This window comes from Aotus nancymaae, unplaced genomic scaffold (genome assembly GCF_030222135.1).
Source record: "Aotus nancymaae isolate 86718 unplaced genomic scaffold, 86718_ANA_hifiasm-v0.15.2.pri h1tg000040l, whole genome shotgun sequence".
NCBI lineage: Eukaryota > Metazoa > Chordata > Mammalia > Primates > Aotidae > Aotus > Aotus nancymaae.
Genome location: NW_026988454.1, coordinates 38,386,997 through 38,407,940, shown reverse-complemented (window position 1 = coordinate 38,407,940; position 20,944 = coordinate 38,386,997). Strand labels below are relative to the sequence as shown.

General features: G+C 32.3%; 1 protein-coding gene across 1 annotated transcript in view; it reads left to right on the top strand.

Annotated features, from left to right (window-relative positions):
• LAMA2 (laminin subunit alpha 2) overlaps window positions 1-20,944 on the top strand; it is an 886,276-nt gene that overhangs the window by 517,114 nt on the left and 348,218 nt on the right. The window contains exons 9-10 of the mRNA XM_064360706.1: window positions 10,192-10,291; window positions 16,555-16,715. Of these exons, the coding sequence (XP_064216776.1) occupies window positions 10,192-10,291; window positions 16,555-16,715 (261 nt within the window). The remainder of the gene's footprint in view (window positions 1-10,191; window positions 10,292-16,554; window positions 16,716-20,944) is intronic.

The following is a 20,944-nucleotide window of genomic DNA, read 5'->3' as shown; positions in this document are numbered from 1 at the left end:
GGTGTGAAACAAGTAACCAGATTTACATGGTTAACTTTAAGTTCTGGCACCATTCATTGAAAAATCAATTGATCATATTACATGGATCAGTTTTTAGAAACTTAGTTATGTTTCAAGCATCTATTTTTCTATGTGCTATTATCATACTATCTTCATTGCTTTAATAAGTCTAGAATTTAGGTAATATAATATACCAACTTTATTTTTTCTTTTTAAGGTTGTTTTGTCTATAGTAGGGTTTTTTTGTGTATGTTTGTTTGCAAACAATTGTAGAATCAACTTGTCAATTACATAAAATATTAAGATTATTGCATAGAATCTATATACAAATATGGAGAATGGAGTTTGAGGAGATGTTGGTCAAAGAATACAAAATTTTTGTTAGATTGTAGGAATACATTGAAGATATTTATTGTACAGAATGGTGTTAATACACCATTGTAATTATAGTTAATTACAATATATTCTTGAAAAATGCTGAGGATATATTTTATATGTTCTCAGAACAAAATTGACAATTATGTTAGGTAGTATGTTAATTAGCTTGATATAACAATTTCAATTGTTTATATATATTTTAAAATATGTCATACAATTTTGTCAATTAAATAAAATTTAATGTTAAAAGAAAACGAATATTGAGAAAAATAACATCATGATAATATTGAGTCATTTAACCAACGAACATAGCATATCTCTTCATTTATTTCTATCTTCTTTATTCATGTCACTATTCCAGTATAGAGATCTTACATGTCTTTTGTTAAATTAATCTTTAGTATTTTCCTTTGCATGATTGTAAAAAAATTGTTTTTAAAAACGTTTTTCAATTCTTTAATATAATTATTAAAGATTTTTGAATATTGACTTTATGTCCTATAGCATCCTTATTAACTCTAGTAGTTTTAAACTACATACTTGAGAAACATACACATAAACAATCGTGTTACCTTCAGGCTTACTTCTTCCTTTGCAATCTTTATGCCAAGGTTAACTAAAAATGGTGAAAGCTGACATTTTCACTTTGTTCTCAATTTTAAAGGGAAACCTATTATTTCACTATTGAGTATGATGTGAACTGCATATTTTTTTATGTACATACATACTTTATCAGATTCAGTAGGTCCCGTACTATTCCTAGGTTCCAGAGAGTTTTACAACAAAACTGTTTTGAATTTTATCATATACCTTTTGAAACCTACTAAAATGTACATAAGGATTTTCTCCTTTACTCTGTTAACATGGTCAATTTACACAAATTGATTTTTAAAATATAAAGCCAACTTTGCATTTTTGAATTAATATCCATCTGGTTATGATATATTATCATTTTTATATATCGGATGATTCCATTGACTAATATTTGGTTAAGAATTTTGACATCCTCTCATAAAAGATATTGGATAGGTCTATAATTTTATTTTCTTATAATATCTTTGTCAGATTTTTTTATTGGGGTATACTGGCATCAACAAATGATCTGGGAAATGAACTTCCTCTTCCTCTGTTTTCTAAAATAACTTAAGATTAAAATTAATTATCTTTAAAATGCTTAACAAATTCCCCAGTGAAACTATGTAAGCCTCTAGTTTTCTTTGTGGGAAGAACATCTTTAAATGCATTGGCTATTTTTTATTAGGCATAGGGCTAGATAGGTTTTGTGTTAATATCTTTGGGGAGGGTCAAGTTTTGATATATTTTTCAAATAATTTGTTCAAATCATCTAAAGTGTCAAATTATAGATAGTTTAAAAATTTCCCTTATTATCTTCTTGAAGTCTATAGCATCTATACTGATATCTCTTCTTTAAGTTTTAAGGTGATTATGTTTTGCTTTTCTCCTTTTATTAATCGCTTATGTTAGGGGTGATTTCTCAATTTTCTTAATCTTTTAAAAAATCTATGTTTTTATTTTTTGTATTTTTTATTGATTCTGTTCTATTTATTATATTATTCATTTGACCTGTTTTGGGTTTAAATTTTATTTTATTTTGCTACCTATCAATTTGGAATGTTAAATTATGATTTTAAACTTTCTTCTTTTATCATATAAGCTTTTAAATATAAATTTCCTTCTAGCAGTTCTTTAGCTGCTTCTCATGAATTCAGAAATGCTTTATGTTATCATTTATTTAACATAATTTCTAATTTCTCTAGTGATTGTATTGTTTAATCTCCAAATATTTGGGCTTTATTAAATATTATAATTTTTATTTCTACACTGGACGTTTATGATCTGAGAACGTACTCTCTGAGATGTCAAACTTTAGAAGTTTATTGAAATTTAACTTGCAGCTCAATGCATTGTCTGTCTTGGTAAAAAAATAAATGTGGATTTTTTCAATCTGTGAATATGGATTCCTATTTTTCTTTCATTTTTCCAGTATTTCCTCATATTCTTTGAAGCACTGTTATGAGGTACATGCATATTTAGAATATTTTGAATCTTTAGATTTTTTAGATCTTATAAATTGATATTTCAATAACTGTGAAGATCTCCACTTAATCTCAGATATCACTTTTTATCATAAAGTATTTTTTATGAATATTGCTATAGCAGTTTTCATATGCTTACTCTGTATGGTATGTCTTTTCTGATTTTGTTTAACTTTCAACCTATCTTTATTTTCATTTAAAAGTAGATTTCTTAAAAAGACTAAAATAGATGGATTATTTTTACTGACAATTACTGTGTGTTTAGTCCATAAATGTAATATAGTCAATAATATGATTGGGTTTTGCTATTGTTTCCTATTTGTGTCACAAAAGCTTTGTTCCTATTCTTCCTTTTCTGTCTACTTTTATGTTAAACAGATATTTTTCAGTATTACATTTTGTTTCCTCTATTATGTTTTTAGCAGTACCTCTTTGTATAATTTTTTTTCCATTTCGACTTTTATTTTAGGTTCAGGGAGTATGTGGGTAAATTATGGTCATGGGGGTTTGGTGTACAGATTATTTCATCACCCAGATAATAAGCAAAATAAGTTTTTCAATCTTCATCCCCTCCCACCCTTCTCAAGTAGGCCCTTATGTCTATTGTTGCCTTCTTTGTTTCCATGCATACTCAATGTTTAGCTCCCACTCATAAGACAGAACATGCAGTATCTGGTTTTGTATTCTTGCATTAATTCACTTAAGATAATGTCCTCCTGATCCATCCATGTTGCTTCAGAGAACGTGATTTCATTCTTTTTTATCGTTGTGTAATATTCCATGGTATATACGTACAAATTTTCTTTATTCAGTCCACTGATCACTGATGATGGTACCTAGGTTGATTCCATGTATTTGTTATTGTGAATAGGGCTGCAATGAACACATGCATGTATGTGACTTTATGGTAGAATGATATATATTCCTTTGGTATATGCCCAGTAATGGGATTGCTGAGTTGAGTGCTGGTTCTGTTTGTTGTTGTTGTTGTTGTTGTTGTTTTAATTTTACTTTACATTCTGGGGTACATGTGCATGTCATGCGGGGTTGTTGCATAGGTGCATACACAACCAGGTGGTTTGCTGCCTCTATTTCTCCTTTGACTATATCTGGCATTTCTCCCTATTTTATCCCTCCCCACCCTCCCCACCCCCCGCTGTCCCTCCCCTAGCCACACCCAACTGCCCCCAGTGTGTGATGTTCCTCTCCCTGCGTTCACATATTCTCATTGTTCAACACCCGCCTATGAGTGAGAACATGCAGTGTTTGGTTTTCTGTTCTTGTATCAGTTTGCTGAGAATGATGGCTTCCAGATTTGCCCAAGTTCCTACAAAGGACATGAACTCATCATTTTTTTATGGCTGCATAGTATTCCATGGTGTATATGTGCCACATATTTTTTTGTCCAGTCTATCATTGATGGGCATTTGAGTTGGTTCCAGGTCTTTGCCATTGTAAACAGTGCTGCAATGAACATACGTGTGCATGTGTCTTTATAATAGAATGATTTATAGTTCTTTGGGTATATACCCAGTAATGGGTTTGCTGGGTCAAATGGAATTTCTATTTCTACATCCTTGGGAAATCACCACACTGTCTTCCACGATGGTTGAAATAATTTACATTCCCACCAACTGTGTAAGAGTGTTCCTATTTCTCCACATCCTCTCCAGCATATGTTGTCTCCGGATTTTTTAATAATCGCCATTCTAACTGGTGTGAGATGGTATCTCAATGTGGTTTTGATTTGCATTTCTCTAATGACCAGTGATGAGCATTTTTTCATGTTTGTTGGCCTCATATATGTCTTCTTTTGAAAAGTGCCTGTTCATATCCTTCACCCACTTTTGAATGGGTTTTTTTTTTTTTTTTCTTGTATATCTGTTTTAGTTCTTTGTAGATTCTGGATATGAGCCCTTTGTCAGATGGGCAGACTGCAAAAATTTTTTCCCATTCTGTTGGTTGCTGATTCACTCTGATGATGGTTTCTTTTGCTGTACAGAAGCTCTGAATTTTAATTAGATTTCATTTATCTATCTTGGCTTTTGTTGCCATTGCTTTTGGTGTTTTAGTCATGAAGTCCTTGCCTATGCCTATGTCCTGGATGGTCTTGGCCAGGTTTTCTTCCAGTGTTTTTATGGTGTTAGGTTTTATGTTAAAATTGTTAATCCATCTGGAGTTAATTTTAGTGCAAGGTGACAGGAAGGGATCCAGTTTCTGCTTTCAGCATATTGCTAGCCAGTTTTCCCAACACTATTTATTAAACATGGATTCCTTTCCCTATTGCTTGTTTTTGTCAGGTTTGTCGAAGATCAGATAGTTGTAGATGTGTGGTGTTGCTTCTGAGGCCTCTGTTCTGTTCCATTGGCCTATGTCTCTGTTTTGGTATCATCACCATGCTGTTTTGATTACTGTAGCCTTGTAATTAGCAAGGACATCCAGGACTTGAATGCAGAGCTGGATCAAGCAGACCTAATAGACATATAAAGAACAGTCCACCCCAAATCCACAGAATATACATTTTTCTCAGCACCACATCACACTTACTCTAAAATTGACCACATCATTGGGAGCAAATCACTCCTCAGCAAATGCAAAAGAATGGAAATCATAACAAACAGTTTATCAGACCACAGCACAATCATATTAGAACTCAGGATTAAGAAACACACTAAAATCCACACAACCACTTGGAAACAGAAGAACTTGCTTCTGATTGTTGACTGGATAAACAATGAAATGAAGGCAGAGATAAAGACGTTCTTCGAAACCAATCAGAATGAAGACACAACTTACCAGAATCTCTGGGACACCTTTAAAGCAGTGTTGAGAGGGAAATTTATAGCAATAAAAGCCCACATGAGAAACAAGGAAAGATCTAAAATTGACACCCTATCATCAAAATTGAAAGAGCTAGAGGAGGAAGATCAAAACAACTCAAAAGTTAGTAGAAGACAAGAAATAACTATGATCAGAGCTGAATTGAAGGAAATAGAGACACAAAAACCCTTCAAAAAATCAATAAAGCTAGGAGGTGTTTTTTTGAAAAGATCAACAAAATAGACCACTAGCCAGACTAATAAAAGAGAAAAGAGAAGAATCAAATAGATGCAATAAAAAAGATAAAGGGGATATCACCACAGATCCCACAGAAATACAGACTACCATCAGAGATTACTACAAACAGCTCTATGCACATAAACCAGTAAACCAGGAAGAAATGGATAAATTCCTGGGCATTGTACTCTACCAACACTAAACCAGGAGGAAACTGAAAACCTGAATGGACCAATAACAGGGGCTGAAGTTGAGGCAGCAAACAATAGCCTACCAACCAAAAAAAGTCCAGATCCAGATGGGTTCACAGCAGAATTCTACCAGATGTACAAAGAGGAGCTGGTTCCGTTCCTTCTGAAGCTATATCAAACAATACAAAAAGAGGGAAGCCTCTCTAACTCATTTTATGAGACCAACATCATCCTGATACCAAAACCAGGCAAAGACTCAACTTAAAAAGAAGACTTCAGGCCAATATCCATGATAAACATCGACCCAAAAATCTTCAATAAAATACTGGCAAACCAAATGCGACAGCACATCAGTAAGCTTATTCATCACAAGCAAATAGGCTTCATCCTGGGGATGCAAGGCTGGTTCAACATACGCAAGTCCATAAACGCAATCCATCACATAAAGGAAACCAAAGACAAAAACCACATTATTATCTCAATAGATGCAGAGAAGGCCTTCAACAAAATTCAACAGCCCTTCATGCTAAAAGCTCTCAATAAACTAGGTATTGACGGAATGTATCATAAAATAATGAAAGCTATTTATGACAAACCTACAGCCAATATCATACGGAATGGGAAAAAGCTGAAAGAATTCCCTTTGAAATCAGGCACTAGACAAGGATGCCCTCTCTCACCATTCCTATTCAATATATAATTGGAAGTTGTAGCCAGAGCAATCAGGCAAGAAAAAGAAATAAAAGATATTCAATTAGGAAAGGAGGAAGTCAAATTGTACCTATTTGCAAACAACATGATTGTATACTTAGAAGACTCCGTCATCTCAGCCCAAAATCTTCTCAAACTGATAAGCAACTTCAGCAAAGTCTCATGATACAAAATCAATGTGCAAAAATCACAAGCATTCCTATACACCAGCAACTGACAGAGAGCCAAATCATGAGTAAACTCCATTCACAATTGCTACAAAGAGAATAAAATACCTAGGAATACAACTAACAAAGAATGTATAGGACCTCTTCAAGGAGAACTACAAACCACTGCTCAATGAAATAAGAGAGGACACAAACAGATGGAAAAACTTTCCACGCTCATGGTTAGGAAGAATCAATATCATGAAAATGGCCATACTGCCAAAAGTAATTTATAGATTCAACACTATCTCCATCAAACTAGCAATGACCTTCTTCACAGAACTGGAAAAAACCGCTTTAAACTTCATATGGAATCACAAGAGAGCCTGCATAGCCAAGACAATCCTAAGCAAAAAGAACAAAGCCAGAGGCATCACACTGCCGGACTTCAAACTATACTAAGGCTAGTTCTGTTTTAAGTTCTTTGAGAAAGCTCCCAACTGTTTTCCACAGTGGCTGAACTAATTTACATTCCCACCAGTGGTGTATAAATGTTCTTTTTCCTCCGCAACCTCACCAGTATGTTATTTTTGACTTTCAATAATAGCCGTCCTGACTGATGTGAGATGGTACTATTTTAAGCTCATGATATAGTGATATAATCCTATCTTTTGGACTATTGTTTTCATATATTGCATATAATTTGTAAGCCATGGATACAACATTGTAATTTTTATTTGAAGTCATCAAACTACAAAAAGAGGCTTAAAGAAATGAAAAGAAGAAAACGAAATTTACATTAACGATGCCTTTCCTATTTCCCATACTATGTGGTTCTTTCTTATATATATTGCCCTCTTGCTTGAAAATTTCCTTTAGAGTTTTTTTTTTTTTAGAACAGAACTTGTGGTCACAAATTTTCTTAACTTCCCTTTATCTGAAAATGTATTTAATCTACTTTTATTATTGGCAGACATTTTCATCATAGTTACGAAAGTGTATGTTTTCTTCTTTGTTTAGCACTTTAAAGATGTGGCACCATTATTTTCTGGATTTCATTTATTCTTATGACAACATAGCCATTATTTGTCTCTGTGTTCTATATCTTTGTTTTGTATTTTTGTTCTATATTTCTTTAATTCACTAGATGATTTCAAAATATTTTTTTAATCTGCCTTTTTATAGGTATATCATGTACCATAAAACTTTGGCCTGTAGACCAAATCTGACTTATGGCCTATATTTGTATGACCTGTAAGCAAAGGATGGTTTTATATTTGTAAAGGTTTGTTAAGAAAAGAAGTAGAAGAGGAGGATGAAGAGGGCTAGGAAGGGGAAGAAGAGGTTGAGGAATGAACAGTCTTTATGTGGCTTATTTTACTATCTGGCCCTTTACAGAAAAATTTTCTAACCTCAGAGTTAATCTATGATGTGTCTATGTTTGGCTTTCAAGCTTACCTTGCTTGATTCACAAAGTTTCTTGGAACTTAAGTTGAGATTTTATTCCACATATAGGAAATTTTAGACTATTTTTTTAAAACTTGTTTTTTGACCAATATTTTTTCTTCTCTCTGCATGTGTGCTAGGGTGTTGATTGTATCTGAGGCAATGCTAATTAAATTTTTTTTCTTTCTCTGTTCTTTAGATTGGATAATTTCCTCTTTATTTGTGATTTACTTTATTCTATATAATGTATCTTTAATTCGCTAGCTGATTTTAAAATATTCGCATTATGCCGGGCACGGTGGCTCACAGTGTAATCTCAGCACTTTGGAAGGCCTAGGCGGGTGAATCACTTGAGGGCAGGAATGCAAGACTAACCTGGCCAACATGGTGAAACCCCATCTTTACTAAAAATACAAGACTTAGCTGGGTTATGGTGGCTGGGCACCTGTAATCTCAGCTACTCAGAAGGCTGAGGCAGGAGAATAGCTTGAACCCAGGAAGTAGAGGTTGCAGTGAGCCAAGATCACATCAGTGCACTTCAGCCTGGGTGACAGAGTTAGGTCCTATCTCAAAAATAAATAAACATAAATAAATACATAAATTCTCATTATATTTACTTTTAACAATGATATCATGTATGAGAAAACTTGGACCTGTAGACCAAATTCTGGCCTATGGCCAGATGATTACAAAAGCAGTTTGACTACTCTTCCTACTGTCATCTCTATCTGATGTTAGGCATAGCCAGTGAATTATTAAATTGAGGTATTTTACTTTTCAGCTTTCTGGAGTTTTTACGTTCCTTACAGTGTCCATTTCTCTGCTAAAATAGTCCATGCATTCACTCATTATAAACATTGTTTCCTTTATATTCTTGGATATATTTACAGTACTTACATTGATTTCCTTGTATGCTAAGTTCAATACCTGGGTCACCTCAGAATCTGTTTTTGTCAACTTCTTTTTTAAATAAGGACAACATTTTCCTGTTTCTTTCCTGCATATCAAATATAGTAGTCCTCCTTTATTTGCAGAGGATATGTTCCAGGAATCCCAGTTGATGCCTGAAATCACAGATAGTACCAAACCTATACCATATTTTTCCAGTCTGATACCTGTGATGGGACCAAGTGACGAAGAGAAGGGTAGTGTCTAGACAGCATAGATATGCTGGACAAAGGGACGATTCATATCCCTGGTGGGACAGAACAAGATGGCTTGAGATTTCACCACACTACTCAAAATGGCATGCAAATTAAAACTTATTAATTATTTATTTCTGGAGTTTTCCATTTAATATTGTTGAATTGTAGTTAACCATGATACCGGAAACCTCAGAAAGCAAAACCACACATGACGTGGGAACTACTGTAATTTATCACCTATACAGGACATTTTGGAGAATACAATGCAGAGACACTGGTTTCTGTTATGTTCCTCTGAAGATTTTGAATTGGTTCTAATTAGTAATAAACTCATGAGTGATCACTATGAGTTATGAAAGTTTACTTTCATGCTTTTTTAGGACACATTAATGGAAAACTTCCGGTATTTGTCAAACATTTCTAATGTGGTTAACTTAAAGTCCAATTTCTCTTTATGGTTTGTAGCACCTGAAAACTCTTCTCAGCTTGTTGTTTACCAGCTGTTGCTTTCTACTGAATTTCCTAGAATCTCCTGAATGAATATACAATAAAGGGATCAGTTAATAGATCTGATTTATAGTAGCAAACAAGTTTTCATTTGTAAATTAAGCTTAGATATATATATATACACATGAAAGCTATATTTAATAGAGGGGTATTTCTTGGGCAAATAATTTAGTTTTTTGGTTTTCCCTATTCCGTCTGGAAAACAAATCTTGTATATACAGTATATGAACACAGTGTAGGTTTGTTTAATTAAAGTAACTGTCTTCATATACTATATATAAGATAAAAAGGGATAAAACATGAAAATATCAATAATTGTTGAATCTAAGTAACAATACATAGGAGTTTATTGTTCCATCCTCTACTTTTGTGTAAGTATGTAGAAGAAATACATTTTTTAAATTATAAATATGTATTAAAGGTAATTCGTATAATTTTCTCAGTAATTTACTACACTGATATTAAAACTACTTTGCCTATAAAAGTTTGCTGAAATGAAAAATATGGCTGTTCTTATTACACTTGATTAAATTCATTTTAATATTTTTGTTAGGTATCTCCAAATTATCCAAGGCCATGCCAGCCATGTCATTGTGATCCAATTGGTTCTGTAAATGAAGTCTGTGTCAAGGATGAGAAACATGCTCGACGAGGTGAGAGCTGCAGCAGAATGTCACTGCTCTGATGAAGGACGACTAAAAGCCAAATATTATTATTTTCAGAGGAATATTTTGCATTAAATGTCATTCATGTAATAAATTTATTCTTCAATCTATCAGTGTATTAGCATTCCCTCCAGGAAGCAGTTTTTAAATTAATCTCAATAACTACTTTCATGTTTAATGTTTTCATAGCAAGAAGAGTTTATTTATTTTGAGATGCACACAGAGTCAATCACAGATCTGTGGTATATGTAATTTTTTTATGTTGTGTTATTTATTAGATTGTTTGCAGCTGCTATGAGTTCTAGCATGAAATCCCAGTGTTTACTGAGGAATGTGTGCTGTAGTGGGAAAAGCAAATAGAAGAGCTCATATATTGAGATGTAGGCAATAATATAGAAAGCAAGATGTGTTCATTAAGGACTAAGAAGGTAGCAGTCATGAGTTAATGAAGAGAAAGAGTCTGACACTAATTTAAGCTAAACACTTCCTTTGAGGAATGAAATTCATGAACTCCAAACATTAAGGAATCAAATACCAACATAACTCCTTGATATAAAGCATTTGGGAGCTACCTCCAGGGCAGTTGCTCACCAAGTTTAAGTAGGAAATTCATAGAATGCACTAGGACACTTCTCTAGAAAGACTAAAATAAATCAAGGCTATCTAGTTCTTTTTCCATAATGACTTTAGTGTAAGACCGACAGTGTTTATTTGGCACAATTCTGCTTACCTGCTTTCTTTATACTGTAGGATTATAAATCTGAGCATTACTTGAAGTGTAAATTTTGAAATATTATAAAACTGATATGTTTTGATAGTCAAATGATGAATTACTGAGCTCACTTTTCATTTTAAGCCTTCTTTTCGTTTTGTGGTAACAAGTAAACCACAGTGTTGTTTTCATTAATGTCATTTAACTCTTCCCTACCCCTTTTTGAATGATGACTATATGATCACAGAAAAAGTTATAAAAATAGAAAAGTAGAAAAATAAATATACAATTCAGTGGTAATTCAGTAGAGATACCACTATTAACATTTTCATATGTTTCTGTCATAATGCATAGAGAAATTTCTAATATTTCTTCTTTTAACTTCATGTGACAGTTTTCCCCAAAAATCTATGAAAACTTTCTCTGAAATCTGGTTTCAGCTCCTAAATAACACATTATTATATGGTTGTGCCATAATTATTTACTCTCTCAACTTTGTATGGACATTAAGGTTGTTTCAAATTTTTGTTTATTGTAACCCATGTTTTAATAAAAAGTATTCCAGATAAATATTTTTCAATTATCATGAAAACAATACACAGTAAAATAAATTCTTAACAGTAAAGATATAAAATAACAAGTTTCCTCTTCAACCTATGTATCCCAGTCTTATAAATTTAAGAATATTATGCCTTTTCTCCTATTCAGTTTTTTAGTGAGTTACACTTAATATCTAAATAATATTCTTATCAGCATTGTCATTGCCATTACATGTTGCCTATTGACTCTCCATCTTGAAAGGTGAAGAAATGTATCATTCACAACACTTCCCTCTTTCATTCCAACATTCATACATTTTTATTATGTGCTTCTTCTATGGTATCTTTATCATGTTCAAGAGAGCTTACATGTCTATTTCATCACTGACTACTTTTAGACTTTCTCTTGAAGTCCTACTGTATAAGATGTGATAAAGACTATTCCTACATTCTTCAGCACTTGTCAGTGTCTGTCAATTACATATTTATCTTTTCAAAGATTTTCACAGTTATATTCAGCTCTGGACCAATAGTTAATGCTTATAATTTAAAAATAGAAATCTAATAATCAAAATTGTAATACTGTAATTATATACATATTATTTGATATGGACCCAATTTGCAAAATTAGAGACATATCTGTAGGTCATTTTTATCTTCATGCTTACTCTGATAACTTCATTAGGAAAGAGTGTAAGATGTGGTTTGATGGTTTGCACTTCTTCATTAGATTACATAACCAGATAGTAGAAAAGGATATTTTAGTGTATTGCTGGCATTAATTTGATTACCAGGGAAATACGATGAATTTCTTTTCTGATTTTTCTGTTAGATTTCTTCATTTTATTTTGGTAGGAGGCAGTTTTCTCCCCCATAGATTTGTAAGAATGCTTTAAAAATTGAAAACAATAATAGTATAGTATGTCATTTTTAATAATCAATTTCCAGATTTGCTTTGTTTCTCACTACTGTTGATAACTTCTAATGCACAAAACTTCAAAAGTTTTATGTAATCAGCTATCAAAATCGAAGTAAAATTATTTGCTTATAATAATGACACTATCCCATGATTATTATATATTTTGATATTTTTATTATATTTCTTACATGCCTTTATAATCCTAGAACTCTCATCTATCCCAAGATTAGAAGAATATATTTGTTTTCTTTATTTGTATGATTTCATTGTATAACACTTAGTTTTTTAATCCATCTGGAATTTATTTTGTTATATTTTATAAGGAAAGTTTCAGACTACATTTTGTTTTCCTATACTCTTTTTTACTCATCTACATTTAATATTACTTTCAGCTCTTTAGGCATATTAAATATATTTATTTTATTTTCTGCATCTGTTAGAAGCACTCAGTTATCTGAGTCTGATTCTGCATTTTTATTTTTCTTCTAACTCTTACTCATATGGACCTCATTTTCTTACGTGTTTCATACATGTGTGTATGTGTGTTTTGTGGATGTATGCGTGCATATGTATTTCTTAGTTTATTCTTTCAGAAGGCTTGAATTTACAAGAGGCTATGTGGTAATGACCTAGCTTATAGAGTACCTAGATTTGTTTTTGTTGTTCTTCCCTAAAACCATGCTCCATGGGCTGTAGTCTGGTCATCAAAATTTGCCAGTCAATACCAGGAAAGACAGTGTTTTAAAGAGTGACTTAACCTTTCTAGAAGTCAATTTGGTAGTTTCTATCTCCATGGGGTTTCTTTATTTCATACCAGCACAACCATTCTATTATCTGTCATCTATCTATTCATCTATCTATCTATCTATCTATCTATCTATCTATCTATCTATCATCTATCTACCTACCCACCTACTCATCTATTTTTCTATATTTAATTTTATTCTACATCTTCCAGTGTTCTGAGCAGAGGAGTTCTTTGGACATCTAGTCTACAATACTTCCAGGAATAAAAGTTAAGATAGGCATTGTTTAATAAATGAAGTACTTCTACATTTAGCCTCAATTTCTAGAAATTTTAACATCATAAGTAAATGTTCAACTATTTAATGCCTCTGCAAACTTTATTAAAATTATCAGATTACTTTTCCATTTGGTCTATTGGAAATGAACTTATTAATATTAAACAATATTTATATTACCAGAACATGTTCTACTTGGACATCATAGAGGGTCTTTTTAATGTACTTTAGGATTCAGTTTGGTGCTTATTTTATTTGTAATTTGCTTATCTGGATTGGTAAATTAAATTGTCTGTGACTCAGACACTCACCAGTTGTGCTCCTTTGGCAAATCACTCTGTGTCCCAGTTACTTCATCTGTGAATTGGGAGAAATAAGTGTATCTCATATGGATGTTTTGAGTACTAACTGAATTAACCCATGCATTTTGTGTAATGCTAGGTACAATGACTAGCAAAAAGTAAGTGCTTTTTGAGTCTTACCAGTTTTGTTTATTTTGGGTCATCTTTTTCTTGGATATCAAGTTAAAACTAGCTTCATAAATTGAATTACAAAGCTCACGCTCTCTCTCTCTCTCTCTCTCTCTCTTTTTTTTTTTTTTTTGACACTGAGTCTCGCTCTGTGCCCAGGCTGGAGTACAGTGGCGCAATCTCAGCTCACTGCAACCTCTGACTCCCTAGTTCAAGCAACTGTCCTGCCTTAGCCTCCTGAGAGGCTGGGATTACAGGCGCGTGTGACCACATCCAGCTAATATTTTTTGTATTTTTAGTAGAGATGGGGTTTCACTGTGTTAGCCAGGATGGCCTTGATCTCTTGCCCTTGTGATCTGCCCGCCTCAGCCTCCCAAAGTGCTGGGATTACAGGCGTAAGCCACCACACCTGGCCAGCTCTCCATTTTTTATATGACTATAAGAGTTTCAAGTTTTGAAAACAGTCTGTAAAAATTAACTAACATTACAGAAAACCAAACACTTCATTTCTCTCTCATAAGTGGGAGTTGAACAATGAGAACACGTGGACACAGGGAGGGGAACATCACACACCAGGGCCTGTCAGGGTATGGGGACTAGGGGAGGGATCGCATTAGGAGAAATACCAAATGTAGATGATGGGTTGATGGGTGCAGCAAACCACCATGGCACGTGTATACCTATGTAACAAACCTACATATTCTGTGTTCTGCAAACATATCCCAGAACTTAAGTATAATAAAAAAAAAATGAACTAGCATTAAAACATTTTTGTTTAGTTCTTTGATAATTTGTCCTCTTTTGATAGCCTTGATTAGCTTTAAGGTTTCGTTTTCCTTACTTTTCATTTTTCAAATCTCTTTATTTCCTGTGGTGTTTATATTTTCTCTTTCATACTTATGTGAATTAAATTTTAATATATTTGTATTTTTAAAAATAATGGAACATTTAAGCCTATAAATTTACTTTTGGCTGCAGTTTTTCCATACCTGATAAACGTTAAGTTCCTTTTTTACTGCTATTATATTCTACCTAGATAGCTATTCAATTTTTAATCAAAGTCTTGATTTTCTCTTTAACCCGAGAGTTACTAAAGAGAAATATTTAGGCATTAATTTTTAGAATGGTTGAATTTTTCATAAAATTCTCTCATTATGTTTGATATTCAGAATTAATTTAATACTAATTTTTGTGGCATTTGATATACATCTAAAAGTAGTAATTTATATTAAGAAAAGAAGCCTTAGATAATTTCTGCTTTAATAATTGAACAATTTTTATAGACTAGTCAATCATAAACTATAGTAAATATTTATAGTTATATACCACATCACATGTAATTCGAGGTCATTAGATTATTCAAATCTTCTGTTTTTTCTTACTTCATCTGTAAAAATTTAAGATGTGTAAGTTAGTACACTTTTCAGCCATTGACTTTTAAACTTTTTATTTCCAATATCTTTTGTTGTCTACATATTTTTGTACTGATAATTAGTGCTTATTTGAAGCACAAACATAATAATTGAAATCATGTTTTTATTGTATTTTTATCAATATAAAATGAGAGTTTGTCTTATTGAATCTAGTTTATCTGAGTTCTACTTTGACCCTAATTAATATTTTACAACTTGTTTTCTTTTCCATATGCTTTCCTGACACATATTCATTTTCTTTTATTTGTAATATTCCTGTTCATTTCATATATCTGTTGTGCACATTACATTTACGTTTTAAAAGAAACAGTAAGACTGCTTAACTCATTCATATATATTTAGTATGCATGTGTGACACTATTTCTGTCATTCTGCTTTCTGCTTTCTCTCCATAATGTTTCCTTGCCTTTTTTTCTCTTCTTTCTTTGTTCTGATGGACTATATATTATTGATATGCTTTCATCTTTCTCCGATTTTGAAGATCTGTTAGTTGTATTCATTTATCCTGCATTCTTTCTATTTTTCTAATAAAAGACATGAATAAACATTGTCTTTTGTATTTCCCAATGTTAAAAAAAAGTGAATTTAAACTGTTTTCATTTCCGTCATCTATTGCTTCTTATCCCCTAAATATCAATTCCCATGAACACCTTTCTTTTCTTTAGCAATACTGTTAGTGGCAATGTTCTTAGATTACCATTGTTAAATTGTTGTTTTAAGTAGTATATCTTTATTCTGAAAGCTAGTTTGCACCTGTGATAGTCTGGTGGGGCAGGCTTGTTTCATGAGCCACTAGTTTTGCATTAGTTACTGCTTATTCTTCTGTCTGTAGTGTCATCAGCATTAGCAGTTGTGGAAATTACTCCTTAATCATTGTTTTCTATAGCCATAGTTTGGTAGATGCTTTGGGACTTCATCTTTCTTGTTTACATTTTAAATATTTGTACTGACAATTAGAAGATGCTACATTCACCAAATCATAGAAAGCTTTCAATTAAACCATATACCCTTTGGTGTTAATTTTTCTTTATTGATGTACATCAAAAATCTATTTTTGTGTCAAAATAACCTTTTAAAGGTTACTATCATTAAAATTTTAAGAACTAAATTATGCATTTGTTTTCAAAATGTTGATATGTGGCTCATCTTTCTTTAGGTCTGGCACCTGGATCCTGTCATTGCAAAACTGGTTTTGGAGGTGTGAGCTGTGATCGCTGTGCCAGGGGCTACACTGGCTACCCAGACTGCAAAGCCTGTAACTGCAGTGGCTTAGGAAGCAAAAATGAAGACCCTTGTTTTGGCCCCTGTAACTGCAAGGTACATTGTTTATTCCAGTAATGTCCCACTGTCAAGATAGAAGACTATTTTTCTTGGCTTCTCTGTTAATTTCCTTGGCATTAAGCAATTATAGTGACTTCAGGAAGTATCCACTCTCTATTCTATATGTGGTGACCCTATAAATGTCTTTAAATGCCTACTAGGTTCACTGTAGCAAGATGTTTATAAGGCACTTATCTACAAGCCTACAAATACACAGAGAATAAACCACGTTTAAAGCCTATGTTATTTTATAACAGAAACACTTTCAACCCATTGCCCAACCAGTGTTAATTTAAAAATGTACAGCACCAGAAATAGCAACCCTTTAAAACTAAACTGCATTCAAATCTGTTATACCTTTGCATCTAATTCAGAAATGAATTCTGTCAAGGATTTTATTCTGAATTTTAAAATAATCTTCTAAAGTTTGAACCCAGGTAAGTCTTAAAATACTCAATATATTCAAATTTTTGTTTAATTATCAAAAAGGTAAGAAGCCCTAATGGAATGGATTAAAGGCTCAATATTTTCTTCCAAGAGTAATTTTAGAAATGCAATTTTATTTGTTGTACATGCTAATAACACATCATTTTAACACCAAGGGATGCATTACACCTGCAGTTTATAAACATTGAGAAACACAGAGGAAGGCACAAGTTAAAAAGGAAAAGATTGATTTACTTTAGCTACAGTAATGAGTTCTATAACATTCTGATCAGACAGTGTATAACTACATTAGCTGAGAGAATGAACCATTCTTTGAAAAAGTTAGTATACTATACTAATGTAAAAATGAAAGTTACTACGTTTTTTCTTTGTTTTCAATTAAAGATGGAGTCCTATTAAAAATATTTTTATTAGTCTATTCATCTTTTTCTCTAGGCAGCTATAAAATATTATATAGTTAGATTTGATACATATGAGCATATGTGTACATATACAACCTTTAGGCCATAATGAGTAGCAAATATTAGTTTTAACGAAATGTGTATGAATTGGGACAAGAATGTCTGGAAATAACAAGCTAAATATAATAATAGTTACGTAATAGGTATATGTTACATCAGGGGAATTTAGGTACCTATTTTGAACTACTGAAACAATAATACTCCTGTGGACACAGTAAGCAGAAAAGTCCACAAGCCCATAGTAAAAAGTTGCAATGTCCTGGAATATAGTAAATTTTCTAGATCTATTACATTTCATTCCAAAATTATCTGAAATGAAAAATTGCTTGTGTCGACAGGCTCTTAGTGCATCTTCTCTAGGATTTATCAAAACATATCTTGTGTGTGCTTTATTCTATTTTCAAAACTCCACAGAAATCTCTAACCTTTACCACTCACTCAAATAAAGGACAGGCAAAACTAAGCTTAAAATGGAAAAGAAACCTCCTGAGTTTCTAGAATACAGAAAATCAAGCAAGGAAGAAAAAGAAGTGTTTTTATATACCTACTACTCATACAATGGTGATGTCTGGTGTTTTCAAGGAAAGGGAGTAACAAGCAAGTTCATTTTCTTTGGTAAATATAGCGAGAAAGGCTAGAGCAAGAGAGCTGTAGTGATTAGCAGGGCTCCAAGGGAAAGCCCCTTGAGCTACTCAGTGCCTGCTCTCAGCTGAACTCAATATTGTACCAAGAATAATTATAATCCTAATAAGAAAAATGCCTCCTGTGAAGACACTTGAAGCTCTACACAGACAATTAAAATGCAACAATAAACAGCAATTAAGAAATTATAAAAGAGAATGAAAAATTAGGTAAATAGCATCATTAGAATAAATGCCTTCCAACCATGTGACACCTTAAATAGAAAACTGTAAGTTCTTGTAAATCAAATTGTTTTAGGATTAAGAACTTGCAGAAAGCAAGTTTCATGAAACAGTCTACATAATTATAAAAATTGCAAATTATATGCATATAACATGACATATCAAAAAATTATATCTCATCACAATAATATCACAATATGGCATGATGAATTATATCAAAATGTGCATGTAATGTACTACAATTAAGTGCCTACAGTCTCTTTTTAAAAAACAAGAAATAACCCATCATTTCAACAAAACATGCATACAACTTACATACTGAAAAGAAACTTATTAGTGTAGAGAGAAATACACTAATAAGAAACAGTATGATAGTTCACACTGTTTAAAATGTACAATTATAAAAGCATGATTAGAAGACTGACGAATAAACAAAGAAGGAATAGGAAAAAATAAGCATAGCATAAACATAGCAAATAAATTTATAAACATTTACATTCAAGAAAGAAACTATCATACTAACAGTATGATAGTTCATACTGTTTCATAAAAATACGATTTGACATAGATATGTCAACTGATTGTTAATAACAGCATGGATCAAAATGCTGTTTAAGAAGCAAAATTTTATTGAGAGACTAAAATATTGGAGATATAAATTCAAATCAAATGACAGAGTTTTGGCAGAAGGGGAAGAATATATACATAAGTGTCCATATATTTATATCAAAGTTAGTAACTTTAAATAAGTATTTATCTGTAAATAGAAATAATATAAATCATATGTGAAATAATGTGTATATAAGTATTCATCTCCAAAATGCATCTGCATATTAATCTTAAACATTTGTATCTTCATTATCTTATACTATAACATATGAGTTTTTAAATAATTTTTTATCAGAAAGAAATATCTCGCTGAAGTGTGAAGACATTTTTAAAAAGGGCTTCATTAGGAAGTCTTGGGCTTAATTGTTTTTGGTATTATAAATTTTAAATTACTGCTTTGTGATGAGAGCATTTTCAGTTAAGGCTGTATTATTTTTCCTGCGGGTAAAATGACATACTGAGCTGATATGGACATCACTTTTCCCACTTTTGCTATTTTAAAAACACAGATATGCTGCATAAACATAGCAAATAAATTTATAAACATTTACATTCAAGAAAGAAAGGGAAATTCCTAGATGTCAGACTAAAGAGGGAAATCTAAGTTAAGCATAAGCAAGAGCTCAAGCTAAACTGAGCAACTGGGGTCATGGGGGGATGGGTGGGAGGCGAGTCTGAGTTCTAACATCAGGGCTAAAGTTTGGAGTTTGAATGCCCTCACTGGGACTTGACACTAGGACTTGGACCCACACAGGGAAATGGCAACTGAACTCACTGAAGCAGGGACTGTAGAAATGTTTTCAGACAGTGAAATGGGGGATAGACAATGTTTCCTGAAAGCCTACAGAGGCAGCTAGAAAATTTTTCTTTTAGAGGTTCTGAGTGGGTAAAAGTTACTACCTTGTGTAGGACAAAATCCCCAAACCTGTGTGCCACATGGGAATGGATCCATTTTTATTCTACCTTTATGTGCTGGAATTCTTCAACAAGTCAAGGAAATGGTATTCCCATAGGAAAAGTAACACAACTTCGACTGAAAATGATCTCATCAGAAAGCAAGTAAAGTACACAAAAGGAAAATAAGTACAAAAGGAAACCAGTAGCCACAAAAATAAGAATATTAGTACACAAAGAACTAGAAAGGATAGTCTGAAAGAAATGTTATATTCATAAAAATCTGTGATCATATTTTTACCACATAAATCATAAAAATATGTTTAAAATGTATAATTGTAAAAGCATGATTAGAAGATTGAAGAATAAACAAAGAAGGAATAGAAAAAAATATAAAACAGATGCTATATTAAAATTCAAAAGTAACCAGGGTTGGAAAAGAAACACATATAATTTACTTCTAGAAATGAAAATATATATTTAGTCATTGAAATTAAAACTTCAATGATTGGGTTAAACAAGAGATGAGAAACCAAAGGATAGAAAATCAGAAATATAGACCTGAAAAAAATTACCTGTAAATTGAAATAGGGAACTAAATCAACAAGATGCTAACTGACTCATAGAATATCAACTACACTATTACATTTTACATATAAGATTTTCTCTTCAACAATGATATTAATGAACATTATCATCATTATATTTCAAAATATGAAAACAATGCTAGCTCAAGATACTAAAATGTTTCTAATATCTTTGCATTGTTAAAAATTTTGAAATTTTTTTCTCTTGTGTGTTATAAGAGGCAAGTCAATCTCAGATATATGACAAGTCATTGAATGTAAGTGCTGTCTGACTCTCAGCAGTATTTGTTTATTTCAAGTACCATGTGCTAGAAAATGGCTCTTTTGCAGTTTGGTGTCATATTATTTATGCAAAGTCAGTTGGT